A 25,927-nucleotide genomic window follows, 5' to 3' on the forward strand; every position below is an offset into this window, starting at 1 on the left:
AAGCCTGGGTGAAGCAGGGGGATGTGGTGTGAGAACGGCCCAGTCAACGGAGTCTAGCTTAGCAGACCTGGAAAGCCAGGCTCTGAGTCTTCAGGGCTGTGATGTGGAAAACCATGGCTTCCCTTCCCAGCTCTGCTCGCAGGCAGTGCAAGGTGATGCTTCCCTTCCCCACTAACCTCGCATCCCCCATCCCTGCAGTTCCTCATCTGATGCAATTTCTAGGCCACTGGCCACTGGCCCAGGTTTGACAGCTTCCCCAACTGGAAGCTTGTGGTCCCGTAAGACCCCCCAGATCATCTCCCCAGGAATTGCAGACCATGAATCTATTATAATTCCTCACTCCCTTTTACAGATACGGAGAGAAGACAAAGAGAGGCCCAGAGAAGACTCCCATCCATCTGCCACCCCCAAGCCACATACCACAATCTCCCGCGGTGGCATGGTGACAGTAGGCATGACATACACGCAGTCGGTGGGGAAGTCCCCACGCTGCTTGGTCCTCTCATTGATGCCGTTGGCCCAGCCTGAGTTCATGACCTGCTCTCCTGTGTCATGGTCCAGGATGATGAGATCGCCCTTAGCAAAGCTGAGGAAACCCGACTCCTCCCCCGCTGGGAGGCAGCGGTGAGCAGGGCCACATGGGGGCAGAGAAAGAGAGGCTGAATGGAACATCTTTATTTGGGTTGATGACCTATAAGCTGTTTCCTCCCCACTGAATAACTGAGGGCCTGTCCCTCTCATGTCTGCTCACTGGTCATCCTGCCTCCACATTGCCGCAACCCTTCGCACAGACATGGCCATTGGAGCAGGCCACTTCCCTGCTCAAAAGTCTTCCATGGCTCCCCATTGCCCTGAGGAGAAAGGCCGTCCTCCTCAACATGCTCACAGGGCTGTAGTGGGCTGGGTTTCCTGACTTCTTCCCCTTCGTCTCTCGCCCTTCCTCCCTTTCCTCACCCATTCCAGCCGAACCACCCGACCTGCCGTTCCCAGACACCCGTTTTCTCTAGCATCTGTGCTGGGTTTGTGCTCTCCTCTCTGCCTCAAACACTACACCCACACATACCTCCTCCCTGAACCCCAGGCTGCGTGGGGGACTCCCCTCCAGACGCCCAGAGGCTCTGGGCTTCCCTGGTCACTGCACTGTCACACGGACTCTCCCTGTTTTCAGCCCCTTTCCCCGCTGAGAGGAGGGCCAGGGTCTGTTTGCTCTCTGCCCTTTCCACGCTCTACCGAGAGCGTCAGAGGCCCGGGGCGCACTCAGCGAGGGTAGCTATTACCGCTGGCATCATTTGAAGGTGGTGGGTGATGTCACCCGGAGAACATGGCAGTGTAAGTGTGAAGGGGGAGGACAGGAAGATTCCCCATGGGGCACAGAGGGAAGGTGCGGAGTTTGGCTTTTGGTCCAGGTGGAGCCGAGGGTATCTGGGGCAGGGTGGTAACAGGCACTGACAGTCTTGACTGCCAGGCCAAGGCCAAGGTGCGCGATCTGCCTGATGCCCGGAGCCCCAGTGCCTGGCGGCCTGTGCCAGGACCACTCACCAGGGTTTGGGTTGTCCTGCAGGGCCACCACGTACTTAGACCTCTTCCGGAGCCCTTCCAGGAAGGTGACCACTAGGTCACGGATGTCCTCAGCGTTGCTGGAGGTAAAGGTGTACTCGTCCCCCTTGATGGTAGCCAGTGTGAAGCTGGGGGCTACCAGTTTTGCTCCCCTGGAGGACCAACACGGAGAACAGGGCCCAGCCGGGGTCAGTCCTGCCCAGCCCGAGTGAGGCGCAGCACAGCCCAGATCAGAGCAGCCCAGCGAGAGCAAGACACGGCACTCCCTGAAGGAGACCAAGGCCAGCCCAGTCAGACACGGCCCAGCCAGGGTGAGACATGGCCCTGCCAAAGTCACACATGGTCCAGAGCGAGGCCTGCAAGGGCCCGGCCTGGTTCCCTTTGGCTATATAATTCCCACTCACCCTTTAGATCTCAGCCTACATACTGCTTCCTCCAGGAAGTCCTCCTTGCCCTCCCAAAGTCCTCATCACTCTGGTCCTTGCTTTAAAATTGCCTGTTCAATGTCTATCTCCTCTCTCAACTGAAGGAAGCTGCAAGAGGGCAAGGCCTATCTTATCACCCTGCTCCCTGTGCCTAGCACATGCCTGATCAGAGCAGGACGTGCCCAGCCCCAGCCCACAGCAGACACTTCCCAGAGACACTCGCATAAGCCTGGGATCAGGGGAGGGCCCGCTGGAACAACAGGCTATCCCAGGAACCCCCCCACCACTGCTCTAGTGTGCCCGCACCTTTCAGTTTGCAGAGTTCCCCCAATGATTGTTGCATTGATCCCTCACCACTGTTGCTGAAGGCAACTATTAACAGCTCTGTTTCAGGGGCAAGGACATGGATGTGAGTCCCACCTAGGCCCCTGAATCCCAGGCCGGGCTCTCTTTGTATACACTTGACTGCCGCCCGCTGTCCTCCTAGCTGCCCACACCCATCTATTGATGCCCCATAAAGACCCCTCAGCCCGGATCAGGTGGAACGTGCCTGAAAGGTCGGCACTGTGCAGCACAAACCGCTCAAGTACGCGGGACCAGGCCAGGTGACCGCATGTCTCTGCTCCTCACTCATGTCCTCTGTGAGGCAGTGACTCCCTGTCAAAGGCCCCCAGGACCCCAGGAAAGCTCCAGGAGCCCTCTCCTTTCCCTGAATCAGAACGCTGGCCTTGACACAGCCCTGCCGCTAGGCTCCACAGGGCTGGACAACTCCCTGCTCTGCACAGACGGGTGGTGGGGGAGGGCTGGACTGACCTGCTGCTGGAAACGGCCGTGAGCTCGGGGAAGGACAGCTCCAGGAGCACCTGCTCCTGCTCATCCACGAAGTAGACGCCCGTCCAGTTGACCGCCACAATCACGTCATTCTTGGGGAGGCTGGGGCCTGGGGCAGAGACTGCGGCAGTGAGAGGGAGGCGGCGCTGCTCATGGCCCAACTCTTCCCAGTCCTCATGCCCGCCAGGCAGGTACACGGATTTCCATTTTACAGATGGGGAAACTGAGCCTCGGAGAGCGCAACCTCCCTACAGGTCAAAACTCAAAGTGCAGTGGGAAGAGAGCACTGAAAACAGGAAATTTGGTTGGAGTTCTAGCCCTGCCTCCGTTCGTTGTGCAGCTCTGAACAAGTCCCTGCCCTGGAGTGAGGTGGGATGGGGGAGGGGGTCAACTGAGCCCCAGGGTTCCCTCCAGCTAGATATTTGGTGAAGGGCCTAGTACGGAGCAGACGCCCAGTCACTCAGACCCGAGGATGGTGGAGCCAGTGGCCCGTGTGGGTTTGTGTCCGTTACATCCATGCTCTGCTTGGGAGTCAGCCCAGCCTATACTCTGGGCTGCCTGCTTCTGTACACAGCAGGTGCTTAATTATCCTAGCAGTCATTCCGTTATCTAACCCAGAGTGTTGCTGAGCACCTGGACTGTGGGGAGGGAGGAGCCGCCCTGCCTCCTGACCAGAACGAAGAAGCAAGCCTGCAGGCAGGACCGGGCTGACTGCGGAGTCTGGCTCAGGCCGTCCCTTCCTTCCACGAGGGCTGAAGCCATAGAGGGTGGGGTGGGAGAGGACGTGGAGGAAGATGGGAAGGCAGAAGGGCTGAGGGGGTACCTGAGAATTTGTAGGCTTCATAAAACCTGGAGAAGAGCAAGGGCCACTTGAAACGGGCATAATTGACCACATCCTCTTTGACCTTCTGGGCATCAGTTCTCCTCTGGGCATAAATCCCCTGGAGGGGGATGGATAAGGGAAAAAAGACATCACATAAGCTCTGTCTGGAGATCCAATGTCTGTGCCCCATAAGCCAGGAGTGCCCTGGAACTAAGGTGCCCTCCTGTGTATCGTGGCCTTGTCACATCCCATCAGCCCACAGCTGCCCCCATCACGCCACAGGTCCCACATCTGCAGGGAGCTCCCAATTCAGCCGTGACAGAAAAGCCCACGATTTTGGCCGGCAGGTGTGCCAAGGCCTGAAGTCATGGGTGAGTGGGAGGCATCTGGAGTACGGGCACATGTGTGGCTAAGCAGGGGTGTGTGTGCCACACCGGGAAGAGGGGTGGGGAATGGGCACGTAAGAGCCAAGTCACGTGGACGTGTAGACAAGGCAGCCACTGCCAGACTGGACTGTTAGCAGAACCTGACAGGTGAACCTGGGAGGGAGGAAGATCGTCGCAGGGGAGGGCTGGAGCAGCCAGGGGGTAATGCAATGCTGCTGGCAGAAAACTAAAGCCCTGGCATTTTATTATGTAAAAATATCCCTCGGAGCCCTATTAACAACTTGGTGGGGTTGGAGTAGAATTGGACGTATCAAATTGAACTTATGGTATTTGTCATCTCTGGACACAAACATGGGCAAAGACGCACGTGCATGCCATGTGCGGAGAGGGCCAGAAGCAACTGCGCGTGCATACACGGAGAGGGGATCATAAAGCAAATGCAGCCCAGAACACCTGGTGAGCCTGGGTCAAGGGGAGGAGTGCACAGTTCTAGGTTTTTGAACCTGCAACTTCTCCATAGTTTGAAATGGTTCCCTGATAAAACGTTTTTACCTCTCCGACCCTAAAAGCCACGCTAATTCACAGCTGTGCACTCTGTGGGAAGACTGGCCCCGGGATATGGGACACACAGGCCAGCAGGCTCTGGTCCAAAGGAGAGACACAGCAAGCTCAGCTGTGGGCTCTTAAGGGCAGAGACCACCTCTGTCCTCTTCACAGCTGTGTCCCCAGGGCCTGGTACAGTGCCCGACACATGGCAAGCACCCCAAACAGAACCAATTAATGAATGATGGCAGCTGGCCCAGAACGTGCCAAGTGCGTGACGGCAGTGAACACTGAGGCGGCCCCGTGGTGGGGGGGGGTTGTCCTCAGAAGGACGGAAGCTGTTTGGAAGGTAGAATAGATGGGCTTCAGCAGCTGACAGGTGGGAGAGGTGAGGGGCAAGAGGTTGCCTGGACAGACAGACAGGAGTGGAGGGAAAACACGCATCTCTTCTGCAGGGGACTGGAGGGGAGGGCCTGGTGGGGGAGCCAGGCTTAGATGTAGAGAGGGTGCAGGGCAGGTTCAGAGATGAGGGGAAGTTTGTGGGCCACTCACCAGGGAAGGCAAAGAGTTGGGTGGGAGAGGTACATGGGGCCCCTGGGTTAAGGAAGAGGGCATGTGGTATAGAAAGCTGAAAGACAGCTGGTCTGCAGAGCCCCCAGGAACTTGTGGGCGAAAATGGCTCTGGGCCAGGAGGCGGGGAGGCCAGTGGGTTCCCTCCAGCAGCCAGGCCACCCCCTCCTCTAGTACTTGGAGGCCCCTTAGCCTGGAAGAGAGCTCCTCAAGGCTGGTTATGGGCCTGGGGCCTCAAGCAAAGAGGTTGAGGGGTTTGTACGTGACGTTCCCCAGGCAGGAGGGGGGGGTGTGCTTCCTAGAAGCTCTCCCAGCATGCGCCAACACTCCTGAGCTGCAGCTCTAGCAAGAGGCTGTGGCCAGGCCAGGAGCAGGGGCCCCCGATACCCTTGCACCTATGGTTTCTCTCATGAGGCTGTAGGGTTGGATCTGATCTGTCTCTCTGTCCCTGGCACCAGCCTGGAGTGGACAGCATAAGATATGAGTGAACTGATACCCACAGTGGAGGAAAGCTGCTTCGGAGGCAGGAGGTGGAGGGTGCCATCCTCTCTACCAGCAGCCCTGTGGACAGACACATGTCCAGTGAGAGCTGTGACCCCTTTGATTGCCTGGGTCCTTGCCTCTCAGCCCAGGTCACCAGATAGCCCCTCCTCCAAAACCCTGCCCTGCCCTCCTACCTTCTTGTGGGCAGCAATGGCCAGCTGGGCCCACTTCTCAAGGGTCTTCAGGGGCGTGATCTCACGGTCAGGAATATAGGTGGGCACGAGGCTCAGGAGGCGCTCCAGGACCATCTCAGAGCCATAGTCCACGAAGTACTGCTGGGAGGCCAGCTCCGCCAGGTCATCCTCCTAGAAGGGGAGGGAGAGGTGGGTGATGTTCACACACCACCTGGGAAGCCCTTCCAGACCACTGAAGACCCCAGGGCCCTGCCTCCTACAGCTGTCGATCCCAGGCTTTGGGAAACTGTGCTCTCGCTGATTCCCCAGAAGTTCTCATCTGCTTGGTGGAACCATGAGCTCCCTAAAGGCAGGGCCACACTGCTGCCTTCTCCTGGGTGCCCTCATCGCCAGCACGGGGCACATGAGCTGACCCAGAGAGGCCAGCCAGCCCATTGATGATGGGTCAACCACCACATTCCCAGCCTCTGAGCCAACGACTGGGGCTGACAGACTGCCCTGGAGAAGCGGGGACCTGGGTACCGCTGGCACTGTCAGAGCGAGGGGTGGGCAGCACATTACCATCTCCATCACCACCCCACCCCGGGATGGTCCAAGTAGTGAACAACAAGAAGGTTATGCTGCAGAGGCTTTAGACGGCCAGACAGATGATGGGGACTGGGCATCTGCCCCTCTGCCTGGGGTGGTACACTGCAGCCCCAGTCATGTCTGCCTGGGGCTCACCGGGGCTGTGGCAGAAGGGGATAGAGAAAGGCTCTTGGGTGTCTTGAAGGCAGTAGATGTTCCCCAGTCCACTCAAAACATTTCAGAATTTTAACAACTGATATGGCTGTGCTCATGCATTCTGTGTGTCAGCTCATCACCACCATTACCACCAACGCCACTGTCACCATCACCAACCTGGCACCGTCCCAGGCCACCAAACCTGCCCCCTCACCAACACCATCATCATCACCACTACCCTCACCACCACCCTCTACCATTGCTGCCTCCACCGTCACCACCACCAACCACCCCTTTCACTTCCACCACCTCCTTCCTCATTCCCCCAACACGATCACCGACAGAATCATAGGCACCATGAGAACCATCATCACCACCATAAATAACATAACACAACACTCCTGTCCTTAAAAGGAAACGAAGAGAGTACACATTCGCAAACTCTGGTCTAAACGAGTGGATCCCCTACTCTTAGAACAGAGTTTTCTGGGTGAACGCAGAACAGCACAGCACGTTCTGAAGCACAGACTCCGTACCATGCACGAGCACTGCAGCAGTGTGAACACCTTCCACCGACAGAGTTCACACTAGGCTTCAAAGCCCTCGTTCCTGTGGGCAGTGTCCCTCTAGAAGAAGCCTCAGCCAGGCTAACGTCTACATAACCTAATGGTGGGTCACAGACAGTAACGTCCTGCCCAAATCTGGAAAATAGAGGGCTGTGAGCTGAGCAAGCTCAGGCAGAAGATTCCGTCACTCACCTTCTCACACCTGTACTCCCCGAACTTGACCCCTCGCACCACCTGCTGGTAGATGAGGTTCGTGGCCACGTTGTCATCGGAGGGGTTGTGCCAGGGCGTGAAGACCTCTTTGCGGAAGAAGAGCCTCCAGGGTGCATTGCGCTCCTGGGCCCCCTGCTCCTTGGCGTACTGCTCACATTGGGAGATGGCGTCCATGACGTGGTCACTGCCACTGCCCAGGGATGACACCTGCGGGCACAGGGCTGGAGGTCAGCAGGCAGAAAGGGGAGGAGGCAGGGAAGGACCTACAAAGAGCCATCAACTGTGCCAACTGTCCTTGTTCGAATGGAAAACCGGGGCTCAGAGAAGGCAGACACGTGTCCAAGTCACCAGGAAACAGATCAGACCTCGGGATCCCAGCCGGGGGCTCTGAGTCGGCACAGCCACGTGGGCATTCCCATTTCTTAGTGTGAGCGTCACGTGAAACTCTGATGAGCAAATGGTCAGTGAAAACACGGGAGCTCTCTGTAGCTGAGAAAAATTCGGGGAAACTCTGTCGGACAACATGATTCTGTCCCCAGACCTGCCAGAGTGGAGGAGTGAGGGGCATCTCTGCCGCCTGTGATGTTGCTGTGTGTGGAGGCAAAATCACCCACCCCCCAGGCCAGGTGTGCCCAGGGTTGCACAAACTCTAGGTGCTCACTAACCAGCAAACACAAACCACCATCGAAACCTGATAGAAACGTATATTCCCACTTGCAAATAAGAACACTGAATCTCGGAGAGCTAGGTAGCTGCACGCCCCCTCCCCGGTCCGTGTTTGCCATGTTTCTTCTCCGGTACCAGGAGAGGGTTGATCAGCCCAGGTACACGTGACAGAAGTGAGCCCTGGGTTTCCAGCTCCCTCCGCACTGCCAATTTCTCGGTGCTCTCCACAGTCCTAATGAGCTGGGCAGAGGCAGAGTTCCTAGCGGCTGAGAGGAAACGACGGCTCTGGAAGGCAGGTAACAGCCTGAGATCGCCTGAGTCAATGTGTGGCAGACCCAGAACGGGAGCCAGGGTGGTGCCAGGAGGGGGCACTGCGGGGGGGGGTATACCTTATCAAACAGGGCAATGTAGAGGGAGAATCCAAAGCGGTCCTTGAGGGAGATCTTGTCAGCCAGCGCGTTGCAGAGCTCCTTGGCCGTGGTGGCCGAGTCGGTCAGCAGGGTCTTGGTGGTCCCATCCATGAATGTCACAGGCAACATGATGGGCTTCTTGGACTTGGTGGCCTGAAAACGGGGATCTTTTCACTTCAGACCAGTTCACGCCCTCTGGGTTTCCTGGGTCCCTGCTCCTAGGGGGTTGGAGCCACCCCAGAGCCTCGGACCCCAGCATCCCACCAGGACATCACCTATGGCTGGTCACAGATCCCCAGGGAGCCCTGCAGTGCTCCCCATCCTGAAACACCGTTAAGGCCCCCGAACCTGGGCGTTGGGACTGGGAGGCTGGGCACTGCCACATGCCAGGGACATCTGCCCTTACATGTTGCAGCCATCACAAGACCCTGTGAAATGAGTGTCATCATTGCTATGTTACAGGTGAAGCTATTAAGACACAGGGGGAACCCCCTGCCCAAGTGACTTTGACTATAAAACAGATGGGAGTCCCCTGGGTGCTTTCCGGTTCCAACGGGCCTGGAATCCCAGAACTGGAAGAACCACAGAATCCTGAAGCAGGGAATGTTTCTGAGGCACTGGAGTGCACTAGACACACACACACACACGCACATGCACACGCACACGCACGCACATGCGCACTCGAGTGCCTGGGTGGGGCCACACCTGCAGCTCCAGCCAGCTGGGGGGCTGTGTCCGTGTCCCGTTGACAAACGTTCTCCTGAGCCGCTCCTCACAGTACGGAGCGTAGCCAGGCGGTCCCCCGTGGATGAAGTTGCGCAGGTACTGCAGACAGAGGACCGGCTGAGGGGCCTCCGCTCCAGCCTCCCCCCGCCCCGAGACCATCACAGCGGCCTGCCCAGGTCTCCTCCTTCCAGCCCTTCCACCCGCACTCAGGACCTGCTCGAGGCCCAGCCACCCACATCCCTCCCCTGCTTCTGGGCTCAGCCCTGCTGCCTTTGGGAGCAGGCTGGCGGCAAGGCCACCACATTCTGACCCTGTCTGGTCTCAGCTGTGCCTCCCGCCTCACCCCACATACCATTCCCCCTCTTCACCTAGTGTAATTGCTAGGCCCACCTCCCTGACCTCTCCCGACAGGAGAGCGCTCTCCGCCTCACGGCGCTGGCCGGTGGGGTTGGTTCTGCTGCCCGCTCTGCCTCCGTGCCCCCAGCACCTAGGGCCCGGCACTGAGTGGCAGTCAAGAAAGCGGCCTGAAATCAGCCACAGTGCCTGCTCCAAGACCGTAAGTGGAGCGGCCAGGAGATGCTGTTAAATTCAGTAAATAAAAAGAGGCTGAGGGGAGAACAGAGTGAGGGGCTGGGATCCTGGGAGGACGGCAGGGCAAGGTGGCGGGAACTGTAGGCCTGAGAGGAGACGGCCCAGCTAGGGCCCCCTCTCCAAGCCCTGCTGTGCTTCCTCCCCCTGCTCTCTCCTCTGATGCCCTCCCTACCTTTACGAACTTCTCGGAGGGGGCGAAGCAGCCCACGCAGAGAGACACGAGGATCCAGCCCCGGGCATAGCTGCTCTTGGAGGGGTTGTGTGTGAGCTGCTTGCTGATCTGGCAGTAGATCTCATCCCTAGGCAGGCACACAAGCAAGGAAGGGAGACAGCCTCAGAGGATAAGCCCAGCCACTCCGCCTCCCGGCCACAGGTGGGCCACACAACACGCGGTCCTCTCCTGCTTGCCCCAGACCATGCAGGAGGAGGGGGCTAGGCGCCACTGGGGAAGGTGGTGGAGCCACTGAAGAGGGTCTTGCTTTGGAGGCAGGCACATCAGGCGTGAGGCATGTTCCTGACTCCAATCCAGACGCACAGTCAGGCACCCAGGATCCAGAGAGTGGTGCGCCTCCTGCTCTGGGACACAGCGGCCACGGCCACTGGTGGTCACTTTGATGAGAAGCACGGGCTGTGCCTGCCTTGTCCCTCAGCAGCTGGGTGGCCTGGGCAGGTGAGTTCACCTCTCCCAGCCCAGCCCATAGGCATGGCAGCAGGTACAATTTCTACTGATGGCAACCGGAAGAGCAGAAACAGCAAATACATCTGGGGAGTTTGTCTGGGAGATAGAAGGTCTGGGGGTCGACTTTCACTCGCTGGATCTTCGTAATGTTTGAATGCAATACTTAAGTCACCCTGTATTACTTTTGTAATCAGATCAAAGCAATGAAGGTAGTTTTGTTTGGTTTTGTTTTCATTTTAAGGGGAAAGATAAGACCTTCCTTACAGGCTTTCTGTGGAGAAAAAAAAAAAAAGAAAGAAAAGAAAGAAAAAGAAAAGAGCCAAGGCTTAGAAAGCACCTGGCACAGTAAATGGGGCCAAGGACAGGACGTTGATAACTAAGTAACCACCAGGGGGCACTCATGGCTGCGCTTCCCTCTCAGAAGGGCAAGCCTGGGCAGGAAGGAGTGATTATCTGATTCAGTGGCACGCAGAGCTTCAGGGTTCAGGGGCCAGCGCAACTTCAAAATTAATTCTGACGTTGCTCACTTTTTATCATGACAAATAAGGTCATTTAAAACACACCGCACACACACAATCTGCCCACCATCTGTATCACAATCATTTCATAAAACAAACATAAAACAAACAAACAAAAAATTAGAAAGGGTAAAATCGCAGAACAAAGAACAGTTCTTTCAATAAATCAAATTTAGCTTTAGAAACCACCTCATATTTTTCCCACCTCGTCACAGACCAGTAAAAGCTTTCTCACCTGCACTTGGGAGCCTAGGCCAGGTGAAGGGAGGGATTAGCCATGGTCCCTCAGACCCAACACCCAGCCTTCTGACTCTTAGCCCAGGGCTTCCGGCACTGTGTTCTCCAGGACTGACAACTTTAGGTCTGATAGTGAGACAAGTGGGAGGCAAATTCTTGCCCCTTCAACACACCCTGGACAGCTACCTTTTCTTGCTGGAGTCAGGTGGCCCTGGGTGCCTGACCATCTCCGGTGAGGTAGTAACTGGCTTCCAGGAGCTGTGAAAGGGGGTCTGACTGGAAGGGAGGAGGGCTGGGAGGCTAGGGCCCTGGGGCAAGTCTCTTCCTGTCTCTGGACCTCAGTTTTTCCATCAGTAAAATGGGCTCAACCCCCTGACCCAGGCTCATCCTGCATTCTTCCCAGCCAGTATGCACAGATTCATGGGATCAGCTCTCCTAACTGACCATCTTGTGCTGATAGAGTCTCAGAAACATCCTGTCTTCCCTCCTCTGACCTAGCTGAATTGATCCCTTTATTGCTCCTAGTAACGCTTAGATCATCCCGTCTCCTCCGCAACACCCCGAGGACCTGAACAAAGGAGGCACTTGCAGGCTTCCCAGGCACGCTAACTGCAATAACCCCGCCTGCGGGCCGGGCCCGGAGCTGGCAGGGATGGGTCTACAGCAGGAGAAGCGTCCGATCATGAGAACGACAGTGCCTAGACGCAGTCTTGTCCTACACGCTCTCCAGAGCTCCATCTGCCCTCAAGCCTACCAGGTAGGTGCTGTGATTATTCCCTCTTTACAGATGAAGGAACTGAGGTTCATGGAGATGAACTAACTCTATCAAGGTCACATGACTAGCTAGCAGCGGAGCTAAACCCAGGCCTGTTTGGCTTCCTCTGTCGCCAAGGTGACAAAGCCACAACTCATGCCACCAAAAGCCTTGCAGGGCCACACTCTGAGAGGCGCTGGCACTGACCGGAGCGCCGGCCGCAGGATGCCGTTGCCAATGACAAAGTGCAGCTTCTCCAGGTTGGACGTGGGTCGGTCCTCCAGCATGCTGTTGCCCTGAACAGTAGACTCCCCGTCATGCAGCCTCTTGGTCACCTGGGCCAGAGGGAGGGGAGGAGGCTTGGCCCCGGGCAGGGTAAAGGGAGGGGGGCCCTGCCACCTGTGTGAGTCTGCTTGCTCCCCTGGAGAGCAGATCCTGAGAGTGGCCAGGAAAGCTGGCTTCCCAGAGCTGTCATGGCCCCAGCACTATCTGCCCCCAGCATTGTGCAGATGGATGACTGGCCCAGACAGCTAGGCAGCGTGGGCCCGGTGCCCCCTCCCAGGGACGAGGCTCCTCTGCAGGCTCCCTGACCCCACCCTGCACCCCCTCCCCCACGGAAGCCCTCCTTTCAGCCAGGATAGGGACCTGTTCGTCTGACCCCTATCTCTACCGGGGGGGCCACAACTCCACACACAATTCTGACACCCAGAATATACCCTGGGTCCAACCACCCAGTCACCATCACCAGTCCCCGGTGCCCTGGCCCCTCCATGAACAGCTCCAGGCCTGGGTTCTGACAGACGCGTTTCTCCTCTCTGGTTCCCCACAGCCCAGTGCGCCAGCCTGCACCCTGCCCAGAGCCCTAGACTGAGAGAGGCGAGCGGCAGGAGCGTGCCCCTGCAGGCAGGAGGGGTGGAGGAGGTCCTCACCTCTATGGAACACCCACAGCTGTGCTCTCACGCCATCCTCCCCAGAGCCCACCAGTGGGTCTTTCCACCGCCCCGCAACCTGGGCCTTTCAGATAACCAGCAGCAGAGTCGGGATTCAAATCTGGGGCCACACAGCTGCAGAACTAGATTTGAGCCTCAGATGGGGAAGAGGACAATGGCAGAGACAACACAGGCTGTGGAAGCCCTGATGGAGTGTGCCTGTACTGCAGAGGGATCTGGGCAGGCTTCCTGAAGGAGGTGACACCCAGGCAGAAAAGAGGAAGGAGGACTTTTAGGCAGAGGGACTGCTGTGTGGGAACGTAGGGGGTTGAGGGAGCCAGTCCCCTGCACCGTAAATGCCTTGGTTAGTGTCTGCTGCCCTCCCAGCCTGCACAATCCTGGAGCATTGGCCCAGGATGGCTCTCAGAAAAGGCCTGGTGACTAAACGAGAGTTCAAACGAATTAGTAGTGTTAATGCCCTGTGGGTACCCTTACCCACAGAAAGTTCGCTTGTCTGAAATGTTCTTGGATCAAATGCAATGGGTCCCTGTGCTGGCAGGAACTGTCCTACCTCTCACCATGGGCCACTCCAGGCCTCTCCAGCTCTCCAGTCCCCTCTTCTGGGAAGCCCTCCAGGATCTGGCCCCAGCCTGAGCTCACCGCCCCCTTCCAGGTGCTCCTATCTGCCCAGTGGCTCCCCACACCGTCCAGCCCAAGCCCCCGGGAACAGGAGCAGCTGCAGTCCCCAAGCTCAGCCTGGCCTCAGCCCGCATCTCCTCAGGCAGCCCAGGGTCTTCTCTGACCTCCTCTGTCAGTTTGGACTTCTTCTTCAGGGTCAAGTGCACCAGCTTGTGCCTCATGCTGCTCTTCCTCTGCCCCTCCGGGAGCTGGGCCTGCAGGACGAACAGGGGTCAGGGTCAAGCGACTGGGCCCCGAGGAATGACAAAGGCAATGGACAACGGAGCTAGGGCTAGAGGGTGGGCTCGCCTCCACGCTAACAACTACGAGGTTACCCCACACTGCCGCCCCCTCGTCCCCCACTTCCCTGCACCATCCAGGTGATGGACAGGAAAGCGGAGACTCAGAAAAGTGTAGGAAGCTGCCCAGTGCCTCGCAGTGGGTCACTACCGCCGCGGGCTCGGACGGCAAAGGCCTCCTCCAGTGATGATCCGCGCTTTGCAGTTTACAAAACATGCACATGTTTGTTCCCACGAGTAGACGGAGGAGAGTGGGGGTCAGGGAGGTGAGGTGGAGGCAAATTTTGGGGCGCTCCTTCTGGGGATTCCCCTGAGGCTGGGGAAGCCTGGCAGCCCTTCCGATGGGCCTGGGAGGACACGGCTGGTGGCTGAGCCTCACCTCACCCTCGCCCTGCAGGGCCTGCAGCTCCCTCTTGTATGTCTTCTTGCCCAGGGTCTCGTAAATCTTGGTCATCACGGGGATCTTCTCACTGCCGTCACTCATGGCTGTGTGGTACTTGGGCTCGGGGAGGTCCCCCATGAACCGCAGAATGGTGATCCAGACCGCCAGGGCCGCCTGCGGCAGAGCCCGTGTGTCGGAGGGCACAGGTACAGAGCACGGCTGAACCATCACAATAGACTGGGGGTCCGGGGAGGGGGCCAGAGGGGGCAGTAGGAGGGCCACCACGGCTCCTTGAGACGGCGCCCACGTGGCCCGGGCCCAGGCTGGGCACCAGCGTGAAGTCGGCCCTCGTCCCTCCCCCCGGGGACCTGCCACCTGGGTACCCACGCAGCCCCAGCCCTCACCAGCTGGTCGCCCTCATCATCGTGGTACAGCAGTGGCTGCTTGAGCGGCCGCCGGGTATAGGTGTGTGTGGTCGTGCCCTGGAAGTAGGTGGCCGCGAACTTGGCGAATTTATACTCGGAGAGGTCCTCCTCATCCTCGTCAGGCAAGGGAAGCGCTGCGTCCAGGTCCTCCTCCACCATGTCCCTGCGCCCACGCTCCAGGTCCTGAGGAGGCCAGATGAGCTCCGTGCCGTGGGAGCAGACTTGGGCCAAAGCCCCCCCAACCTGTCCCTGTGGGGCCAGCTCTTCCTCCCAAAGGGTGGAACTGTGTCATGCTATTCAAGACCCAAACAGAGCCTGGCACGTGGTAGGTCCTCAATACACGAGTGAAAGTTTATAAATGTCCCTGGAGAGAGACAGTGACTGGCCCAAGGTCACACAGCAAGCTGACAGCCAGACAGGGCAAGGGCCACACGTCATCACTGCTGCCCTTTGCTCAGAGGGAACCAGGTGGACTTTAATATAAAGAGGCACAAAAGGAGGGAGGGCTATCACACTGGGTCCTGTCCCCAGCCCATGTCCCCAGCTTGGTACCTCAAAGCCACTAGGTGCTTGGCCCTCCTGGCCTGGCAGGCTGCCTGAAGTCCCCAGAAAGCCAAACATCTTGTCCACCATGTCCGAGTGGTTGATGGGCTCGTGGCGGGCCCTCTCCATCTGCTCCAGGAGCTCCTTCTTCCGCCGAGCTTCCTCCTTCTCCTTCAGCTCCCGCTCCGCGTCCTCACGAGCCAATTGTGCCAGGCGCTCCTGGGAGGTTGGTGTGATACAGGGGGACAGCCTCAGGGAGCAAGCCCTCCTCAGGGAGCCCAGAAGAGCCCCTGCAGCAACCAGGCCTCAGTTCCGACCTCCACCGCGGCCCTCCGGACTGCTGGCAAGGACTGAGCCTCGGGCCTCTCCATCCTTGGCCTCGCCTGGCCCTGCCATCACCGTCCAATGCAGACAGATGCCCAGCATCCAGCCACAGAGAAGCCTCTAGACAAGCCAAGAGCAATGCCGCCGCCCTTCAGGGCTTAGCTGGGAACCACCTCCTCCAGGAAGCCTGCTCATGCCTCCCAGCTGGAAGGGACCACACCAACCCAGAAATCCCACAGCCGTTGGGTTGAGGTTCTGGACCAGCACTGTCCAATAGAAATAGAATTCAAGCCATGTATGTAGTGGCTTTGCTTAAAAGAGTAAAAAGAAATAGGGGAAACCTATTTTAATAATATATTTTATTTAACCCAATATTTCCAAAATATTACATAAACATGTTATTATTATTTTTAAAATAGTACTGAGAGGGGCGCCTGGGTGGCACAGCGGTTAAGCGTCTGCCTTCGGCTCAGGGTGTGATCCCGGCGTTATGGGATCGAGCCCCACATCAGGCTCCTCCGCTATGAGCCTGCTTCTTCCTCTCCCACTCCCCCTGCTTGTGTTCCCTCTCTCGCTGGCTGTCTCTCTCTCTGTCGAAAAAATAAATAAAAAATCTTTAAAAATAAAATAAAATTAAAATAAAATAGTACTGAGAGATTCCGTATTCCTTTTTTTTTTTTTTTTACTGTCTTCAAGAACTAGTGTGTATCTTGCACTTAGAGCCCCTTGCCCTTTCAAGCACTCCACAGCCACACATGGCTGGGGGCTCCCAGACTGGGTGCTCTCACCCGGCTCAGGCTTTTCACGCGCACGTTCTCTCCCAACTAGGAAAAGTGCTCCCGAGGGCATGGAACCTCCCACTCGGAGCCACAGCCCCTCGTCCTCAGGCCCGGCACAGGACCAGACACCCACCGCACAGATGAAGGCAGGCTGTGTGGACAGATAGCAGATTGCCAGGGCTGTCGGGCCGGCGAAGGGACGTCTGAGGGCTGAGCCACTCAGCTCACCTGATGCTTGCGCTCAGCCTCCTCCTTGGCCTTCTTGGCGCTCATCTCCTTCCGGAGCTTCTCCTCCTCTGCCAGCCGCATCTTCTCAGCCTCCAGACGCCGCAGGTACTGAGGGAAGGGGCGGCCAGCCAGGTGAGCGCCCTCAAGGGGCTTCCTGCCAGCTCCGCACCGCCCCCCCTACCGGACTGAGATCTGGGATGGGGAGCGACCCTACCAAATGATTTGGCAGATAGGGAAACCAAGGCATCGGAGAACTTCTCCAGGTCACATGGCAGGTCGGGGGCATTGCGGATTCCCAAAGCCAAACCAGATTCACCACGAGAGTGACTGGGGCCCCAGACCCTGCCCTTGGCTGGGAGGATGGAAATAAGGGGTGTGATCCCAGTTGTGTGCGTTCCCGAGGAGGCAGGGTCCTAGATCCCCTCTGTCGGTGCAGGCCTCAGCAGGTGGGGGTGACCTGCCCGCCTGAGGTGGAGCCCTCACCTCGGCCCTGAGGCGCCGGTGCAGCCTACGCGCGATCATGCCCCGGGCGTAGGCCTGCACGGTGAGCACGGCCCAGAGCCGGTGGCGGAAGGCCTTGCGCACCAGGTAGGCGCGGCAGCGGGCCTGGAACTCGATGATGCGCCGGCGGGCCAGGCGGTACTGCTGGTGCAGCTTCCGGGCACGGTGCAGGGCCTGCAGGCGCAGGAAGCCCAGCCGCATCTGCAAGGACACCAACGGCTCAGAGCCTGCGGCCCCATTCCAGGCCAGCCCTGCCCACCGGACGGTCGCGGCGCGGGGCTCCCCTCGCACTGCCCCAAAGACACAGCGCGGTCTTCTCTCAGACTGGGGCTCCCCACAGGGAAGCCTTGTTTCCTCCTCTCAGACAAGTTTTCTAAGGAGCGGTCTCCCTTGGTGTCCCTTGAAGGGGGGCCCCCCACAAAGCACCCCCATTCTCAGACCAGGAGCCGGTCTCCTTCCTGTCTGCCTCCCCAGCCCCAAGCCCAGGCTGCCACCAGTTACCCTGCAGAGATCATGTGATGCCCGCTCCCAGCCCCCTCCACGGTCTCTAATGGCCCAGGTGCTCACAACCCATGAAAACATTGCAGAAGAAAAGCCGCAAACTTTGCTGACCAGACAGGAAGAGCTGCAAGAAGGAGGCTTGGACTTTGGGCTGGAGGAAAGATAGGGGCTTGGGGGCAGTGGCAGGAGGCTGACCAGGCCTTGGGCACAGGTACATCTTGCTGCTATGGCAATGGGGCTGGTTCAAAGGCCTTGTGGGGCAAGGAGCAGCCCCCTGGGGAGGCTCACCAGCTCATAGTTCCTCCGGCAGTTGTGGCCCCGCCAGTGCCTCTGGATCAGTGTGGCCGCATTCTTCAGCTTCAGGAAGTTAGATCTGAAATGGCAGCATGATACAGGAGGATCTCTGAGCCAAGAAATAGTGCCCAGAGGCAGCCAGGGGACTGGTGGGGCTTGGAATCAGGAAAGCAGGGCTGAGTCCCAGCTCTGCGTCTCCCAGCTATGTGACCTTGGGCAAAGACAGACAGCTTCTCTGTGCCTCAGCTTCCTCATCTGTAAAATGGGTACAATAACACCTGCCCTGCCTGCCTCACAGGCTTGTCATATATGCCCACTAAGGTGGGCATGCACAAGGTTTTACTGAATGAAGAAGTGTATGAATGATAAGTAAAGGAAATAACATAAAGATTAGAAGCTTCGAACATCACTTATTACTAACTTTCCCATTTTATAGATGAGAAAAGTGAGACTTGAGGAGTTGGGGACTAGAGCCCATGTCATCCACTGGACTCTGAGTGAGCACAATGCTGACCCCTGCACCTGTGAGGCAGCTCTTCCAGGATGACAGTCACCTGCGACCTGATAGAGGACAAAGAGACCACACCTCACACAGCAGGTGTCTGCTGAATGCAGAACTGAACAGTGGGGGAGTGAAGGATGGGTACGTCCCCACGTGACAGAGCCAGCGAGCCAGTGCCTGGGTGCGCATGAGCGAGTGAGTGGCTGTGGGAGGGGATGGACAGATGGGCGGACGGACACACGGACAGAAGAACTAACAGAAGGACAGATGAGCTGAAGGATGGATTGACAGACAGTAGATGGAGAGAGGGAGGGAGGGAGTGACCCGATGAACTGCTAAACGGGCAAGTTACGGAGTTTTGTGGTGCCCAAATCACCCTCCGGAGTCAGCCCTGCCCAGTCGTGAACCATCACAGCTGTACACGTGCCCCTTACGTGGACTGTGGGACACGCTCCGTGATTCACCAAATCTCAAATTTCCTCTTTGGGAAATTGCATCAGGTGTCCGAGACACAGGAGTGTCCACCTGGGTGCCTCACGTATCCACATGTGCGTGCCGGTACAGAGGGGCGTGTTCCGCGTTACTGGGCAGACGGGGCACAGGTGGGGCTGTGTGAGTCACGTGTCTGCGGTCATCCGTGTTCGCTCGATCACGCACGCATGCTGTGCACCTGTGCGCTTGCTTCCGTATGTGCACACGGCTGTACGTGTTTATTCCTAGCGTTCGCACAGGGGGACAGAGGCAAGCCCAGCACATGTACACACATCTGTTTGTGAGCTGGGAGGGAGCTGGTCCTGACACATACCTGTCTTTGAAACCCCGGATGACCTTCTGGAGGAGGATGACTCTGTCGGTGATGGCCTTGTCCCGCTCCACTTCCAGCAGCATGTCGTGGTGGTCCTGGAGGGCAAAGCTCCTGAGCCGCACCGCCACCCTCCTCGCAGGGCCCCCAGCTCAGTCCCGGGCTGAGGCTGCCGCACACAGGCCCTGCCTTCCTTCTCTTGGAGCCCAGGCCGAGGGCTCCCTGCCCTGCTCTGGTCCCATAGCATAGCCTCCCATGGCCATGGGGACAGACCTGGCTTGCGGCTGCCTCTCAGAGGCCGGGATGGGACAAACGGCATAGGAGGAGCCTAATCTAACTGCCTGGGGTCAGAGAACCCACCATTTACACCCTGGCTTCATCCCTATGGCCATCTTTGCCCAAGCCCCCACTTTTCTCAATGTCTGTCACATGGGTCCCTAACCTGGGCCCTGCCATTTCTCTCCTGGCCTCTGTCACTCCTGCTCTGGTCCTCCCTCAGGGAGGAGCCCCCCTAAAACATAAATCTGATGGTGGCCTTAAAGTAAAAACCCTGGTTCCCGGGGTCGAGCCCGGTGTCCCCCCTGTACTCAGCCCCTCCATAACGCAGGCCCTGCTGACTTCTCCAGGCCTCGTTTCTTCTCACTCCAGTTAGACAAAACCTCACCATATAGTCAATAAAGACGAATGGAGTGTCTCCAGGTGCCAACACAGGGCTAAGGGCTGGGGTGGGGGTGGGGGCTGCAGTGAACCAGGCGGACAGGGGCCCTGCCCTGGCAAGGCCAAGTCACACCCATCTGATAATTCCAGACCACATCACTGTGGACAGGGCCTAGCAGGGCAACAGCTCGGCCAAGGCTGTCTGAATGAGTGAATGAGAAGTAGATGTCTGGGCTCTCAAATGACAGTGCATTTCTGGAGGGCCCAGGGAGGTGAGAATGGGGACAAGGATGGTCCTTAGAGCTCTCTGGCACTGGACACCATCCCGCTGCCTGCCCTTCTTCCCTTCCCCGCACAGGCTAGAAGCTCTGCTCTCCACTCCAGGTCAGTGTACCTCCTGGGCAACTGGTTTCTCTTCTCTGAGCCTCTGAAACGGGCGTGACAGTCCTACGTCCCAGGGTTGCTGTGATGACTAAACAAGATTCTGGATAAAAAGCCCCACCTGGGCCTGGCACAAAGAGCACTCTTTGCAGAGGGCAGTAATGATTCGAGCAGGCAGGGAATAGTGGACATGTTTTCCTGACAAGGAAATGAAGGCCTGGGGAGATGAAGGGACTGGCCCATGGCCCATCACCCAGGACAGCGGAAATGGAAATGGGGAAGAAGGCAGGCTGGGAGCTCACACTGCCCCTGCTGCAGCTGCCGGCCCCGCCAATTCCTAGCAAGCTCTCTTCCAAGGCCAAGACACCACATGGCCCAGCTTCCTGCTCCCAGCCCTGGGCCCTCCCCAGCTGCCTCATCCCAAAGTCCAGCCCCATTGTCCAGTGTTGCTCAGAGAGGGTGGGAACAGGCCCCTGCAGAGGGCAGAGGGAGGGGGCAGCGCATGGCCTACCTCAGCCAGGATGAACCCTGACCGGCAGGAAATCACAGGAGGGGTCTAAAGATACACTCAAGAGCCCCACGCCCCCAAACACATCCCATTTTACAGATGGGAAAATGAGGCTCGGAAAGGGCCAAAGAGCTGCCGAAAATCCCAGGGCAGACAACCAACCACAGGGTCCTGCTTGAATCCAGGCCTCCCTGGTGAACCCTCTGACCTCATCCCCCCCATCACAGATGGTCTTAACACCAATTTCCCCTCCCCCACGGAGGAGGCCTAATCCTCCCTCCCTATCACAGACTGTAAGGGAGGAAGATCGTGGAGAGCCAGCACTGACCAACCTGATGTCGCAGCTTCTCTGTAGAGGCCCCTGGGACCCCGTCCTCACTGCGATGGGGAACTCACAGGTCTACGAGGCAGCCACAGACAGAGGCCATGCTCACCTTCAGGAAGATCTTGGTTTTGCCAATCTGCCAGTCATCATGGGTGCCCAGCACAGCCTCAGCCAAACGCTGGCATGTCCCCCGAAGGTCGTCCTAGGGGTGCACAAGGGAATGGGCAGCCCCCCATTGAGAAAGCCACCTGAGTGTCCCTCCCAAGGCCAGGGGGCAGGACTCTGGCTCCAGCTCTGCTCCTGACATGCTCTGTGTCCCTGGCCGGGTCCCACCTTCTCTGACCCCCAGTTTTCTCCTTAGCTGGGCCAGATGATTGCAAAACCCTCTCCACAGCTAACATCCAGGGCCCACTGGGCAGCCCTGATCTTGTCCACTACACCACGTGTGTGAAGGCCATGCCAGTTGAGAACGGTGATCCAAGCCCTCGGAAGCCCTCTATTGGCTCATCCCGGACTTCCGCAGCCATCCCTGAGGTGGCCGAGCTCACGTCCGCCCAGCACACCGTCCGCATGAGAAAACCTGGGACCCTCCCTCCCGCCATCCCTGACACCAGCCCTGTACCTGCTTGTAGGCGGGCTTCACTCCGGGCAGCAGCACACGGTAGCGCTCTACAAACTCCACGAAGCTATAGCGGATGGGGTAGCCAGCCCGGCGGATCCGGATGGTCTCCATCATCCCTGAGTACCGCAGCTGGCGCACGCACAGGTGCCGGTCGAACAGCTGGTGGGCACGGAGCCAAGCGCATCAGTGCACGAGACTCCTGCTGGGAGCTCAGCCCCGCTCTGCCTTTTCCTAGCCACACGGACGGTAAGGAGCAGGGCAGACCGAACCAGAGTCGCCGCTCGAGCTTACTTCGCAGCACAAAATGAGACCCTCACTCGGGGCAGGCTGCAGGCTTTGGGGGCACAGAGGAGAAACAGCTTAACTCCCCTTGGGATATCTTGAGGGGCTTTCATGGAGGAGGCGGTCTTGGCTCTAACCCTGTCAGGGGAAAGGGCACTGGAGGAGGCAAGGGGCACATGGGCAAAGGTGTGGAAGCCTAAAAGCGCAGGGCACGTTCGCGGACTTTATGGGGACTCAGGAGGCTAATGCACGTCAGGGTCGTGGTCGTGCAGGTGACGAGCGTTTGCACAACCCCACGGAGTGCCCTTTGTATCACAGCCACAGCAGATTCGTAGCTCTTCCGACAGCTTTCTGGCTGCTGGCAGTAAAATGCCTTAAGGAAGAGACAATTTTCTTTATGGGCACAGAGTGGTTTTTGTGATGGCAGCAGGGTGTAGAACGACTGGAGAGGGCCTCAGAGGCCAGGCTGGGGAGGCAGCAGGGAGTGATCAAGTCAGAGCTGCATCTGAGACCCACTGGCTCTCACAGCAGTCGGTAGGGGGACTGGAGCAAAGAGACAGGAGACCAATGAGAAGGTCCTGATGCTAAGGTTCAGGCAACAGATGCTGAGGTCTGGGACGAGAGAAGGTTCTGGAAGCATCTCAGAACAGGAGAGAGGGTACCCAACCACCTTGGCAGAGCCCTGGCCTCTTTCCCCCCAGACTCCTTACCCTAGAGGGAGAACTAGAACCCTCTGTAACCCTCATGCCCCTGCAGACCCAGTCCTAAGCCCCATGGGGGACAGGCCAGCCCACTCTGGGAAATGTTTTCAGGCTGGGGGCAGGGCCAGCACGCAGCTGGCTGCCTTCCGCCACCTGTTTCCTTTCCCTCTCAGCACTTTCCCTGGCCCAGCCCTGGCCTCCCTCCTTCCGTCCTCCCCAGACCCTTCAGGCCCCAGCTTCCCCCTGGGCCTCTGGGAAGAGCTTTGTCGTAAACAACACCTCCCAGAGCTGTGGAAATATCATAATAAAAATATATATAAATTAAAAAAGAAAAATAAATGGAAATTAAAGAAAAATAAAGAAAAATGAAAGAAAAATAAAAATAAATAAATAAAAATTAAATTAAGGAAGGAAGAAAGAAGGAAAGAAAGAAAAGAAAGAAAGAAAGAAGAGAAAGAAGAAAGAGAAAGAAGAAAGAGAAAGGAAAGAAGAAGGAAAGAAGGAAAGAAAGAAAAGAAAGAAAGAAAAGAAAAGAAAAGAAAAGAAAAGAAAAGAAAAGAAAAGAGCTTAAATGAGGGCTGGCCCGGGCTCCCAGCTTCTAGCCTCAAGCCCCTTAATCTCCGAGTCTGCAGTCATACATCTCAAATGCGGAATCATAACGGTGGGTCCCTCCTTCAGGTCCCTCCTTCCCAGACTCTTGGGAAGGTGGAGTGGAGCTGCAGGGAGACTCTGGCCCATGCCGGGCACACAGGAAAGGCCCAATAAATGTTATTCAGTAGAGCCAAAAAATGAGAATATCCCCAGCCAGTCAGAGGAATCTGGGAAGACTTCGAGGAGGAGGTGGTAGTTAGCTGGATCGAAGGAGAGGGGGCTTTCAAAGTCAGGGCCACAGCAAGAACCACAGCTGACTCCTATGCCAGGCAGTCCGCACGCATACTGCATGAAATGCTGCCAGGAGCTAAGCCCTGCTCCCTCCAGTAAGTCAGCAAGTGGGAACTGGTTCTATAAGCCCCTCAGGTGCCCTGCCATTCCCCCAAGAGGACAAAGTCTCAGCCCAGCCCCCACTCTGCCCCTCCCCCTGCCCCAGGCTGGGTCCTGGCTGGTGGGACCAGGGACCAGGGCCACTCACCATGGGCTTCTTGAACTCATTGGGCTTGATGCAGCGCACGAAGAAGGGCTGGCAGGCACCCAGCGTGCGCATCAGCAGCTCCAGCGACCGCTTGAACTGGCTGCTGAGAGTGGGCGAGCGCTTCCTGGTCTCGGCGCCCTGGGGGGATGGACCACAGGGATGGGAGGGGCTGACCTGTGCCCCCCAGCCCTCCAGGAAGGGAAGCAGCAGGGGCGGTCAGCAGGCTTCGGGGCTGAGGGAGAGCCACCCCAGGGAAGCAGGCTAGCAGGGCACTTGGGGTTGTCCTGTGACTTGGCCTCCTCTGGGCTGGCGGTGGACCTCAGATGCACCCTTGGGGCATCCCGTGGGACCTGGGTCTGGAGGAGCGCTACACAGGGAATGCCCCCCTCCCCAGGTTGCTGGATGATTCTGGGCAAGGCCCAGCCCCTCTCAGTCTCCATTCTGCCTTGGCAGGAATAAATGGGTAGCCGAACTTGGTCACCTCGGGACACTAAGGTCCACTCTAGCGGTGGGTCAGAGAGACCTACATTCAGGCCCTGGCCCACCACCTTCTGTGTGATCTCGCACAGCTCCCTAAGCAGCACTGAGCCTGTGTCCTAAATGGCAGCAGTGCCACCTCACTAGATGTCAGGGCTGTCACAAGGGTGGGCACAGAGTATGGCTCAGTAAACAGCAGCCTGGGAACCTGTGTGCATGCTGGGGGTGGGGGGCTGTCTGTGCCCTCTCCCTTCGCTGTGGGATTAGCCCCTCAGCAGCAAGCCCAGATAAGCCTCCTAAGAAGGCCCAGGCCGCCCACCAGGGGGCCCCAAGGCCCACATGCCCAGAGCTCCACCGGCTGCTTTCTGGGTGAGCTGGCTGGCACCGCCTCCCCGTCAGGGTCCCGTCTCAGAACGTTGCGAAACGAGGCAGGGTGCTGGGGGAGGGCCTGGTCCACAAACAACCACCAAGCAGAACATCTCAGACCAACCCTGCGAGACTGGACCTAGAATTCAGACTCGATTCCAAAGCACTCTGATGTTGCTGTTTCCCTGCTAGCTTCATCTATGTGAGAATTTATCAGTGAATTTGATTAGTGTTGTAAGATTTTATATTTTAAATGAGACCTAATTTTATCTGCTATCCGTAGCAGTGCAGCCAGGTGTGCTGGCGTGCCGGGGCAGAGGTGTGAGGTGTTGGGGGGGTGGGCAGAGGCGTCTAACGCGAGCGAAGGTTAGAACATGTGCCCCCGGCGGAAGTGGAGCTCGCCGGGAACAGCCAACACTTGCTTTTCGGCAGTGAGCCAGGTCTCTGTGTTAGTGCCGTTTGGCACATATTCTAGGACTTTGCCAGGGAAGCTGGGGAGTCTCTGCATCAGGGTAGGGTGACTGTCAGGTCTCTGACCCCCACGACCGTCCCAAAAGCTGACGCAGCCGCAGCACTGGACGCCCCACGGCTCGGAGGGGGAGCGGGCCGGGTCGGGCTTCACCCAGCCTGCGTTAGAGCCCCCGCCCCGAGCACACGCACGGCACAGACACGGACGCACACTCCCACACACAGAACACGCAGAGCACACCTGCACGCACACATGCATACAGCACACACAACACAAACCTTTCTTTGGTTTCTATCATCACTCCGGAACTACTTCTGTCTGTCTGTCTTCCCTGCTGGGCTGTGAGCCTAGTGAGGACAGGCAGGTCTGCCTTGTTTTCGGCGGTGGCCCAGGGCCTGGCACAACTCGCAATCAGCAACACTTTGTGGAACTGGCTCCTAGTGGCCATGGGCTCCCAGAAATGTCCGATTTCCAACTACTCAGGCCAAACTAAGAACCGCCCCCAGCTCCTCCTCTTTCATATCCAATATGCCAAAATCCATATTGGTTTTACCTCCCTGTTTCTGTCCCCCGCACTCCACACCTCCCTCTGCTCCACGATCGACCTGGCAGCCCTGGGAAAGCTGTCAGAACACAAATCCAGGCCTCTCCACCCGACACACTCAGGGCCCTGCAACAGCTCCCGAGGTCAGGAGTGAACACTGGCGTCCTCGCAAGCACTGACAAGGTCCTGCAGGACCCGGTGACCTCCAGTGTCTCCGTGCTTCTAGCCACCCCCGCCCCGTGCTCGCCACAGGGCACCAGGCCGGCCCAAAGGCTGTGCACTTGCTGCTTCTCCTCCCCGCAGGGCTCCTTCTCCAGATGCACCCCGCCTCCTTACCAGCATCCCGGAAGGCTTCCCCGGCCCGCCTATTGGACACTGCAAAGC

The 25,927-nt window shown here is 57.9% G+C and overlaps 1 protein-coding gene across 1 annotated transcript in view; it reads right to left on the reverse strand.

The window, feature by feature from the left end:
• Positions 1 to 25,927, reverse strand: part of MYO7A (myosin VIIA) — an 85,242-nt gene that overhangs the window by 17,344 nt on the left and 41,971 nt on the right. The window contains 21 exon segments of the mRNA XM_034666290.1: positions 421 to 611; positions 1,540 to 1,709; positions 2,796 to 2,922; positions 3,637 to 3,754; positions 5,813 to 5,983; positions 7,294 to 7,521; positions 8,370 to 8,543; positions 9,096 to 9,215; positions 9,880 to 10,006; positions 12,103 to 12,230; positions 13,628 to 13,717; positions 14,181 to 14,357; positions 14,588 to 14,791; positions 15,161 to 15,370; positions 16,483 to 16,590; positions 16,966 to 17,184; positions 17,773 to 17,857; positions 19,086 to 19,180; positions 21,063 to 21,155; positions 21,576 to 21,734; positions 23,688 to 23,825. Of these exon segments, the coding sequence (XP_034522181.1) occupies positions 421 to 611; positions 1,540 to 1,709; positions 2,796 to 2,922; positions 3,637 to 3,754; positions 5,813 to 5,983; positions 7,294 to 7,521; positions 8,370 to 8,543; positions 9,096 to 9,215; positions 9,880 to 10,006; positions 12,103 to 12,230; positions 13,628 to 13,717; positions 14,181 to 14,357; positions 14,588 to 14,791; positions 15,161 to 15,370; positions 16,483 to 16,590; positions 16,966 to 17,184; positions 17,773 to 17,857; positions 19,086 to 19,180; positions 21,063 to 21,155; positions 21,576 to 21,734; positions 23,688 to 23,825 (3,132 nt within the window).

The sequence above is a fragment of the Ailuropoda melanoleuca genome, chromosome 8, assembly GCF_002007445.2.
Source record: "Ailuropoda melanoleuca isolate Jingjing chromosome 8, ASM200744v2, whole genome shotgun sequence".
Lineage (NCBI taxonomy): Eukaryota > Metazoa > Chordata > Mammalia > Carnivora > Ursidae > Ailuropoda > Ailuropoda melanoleuca.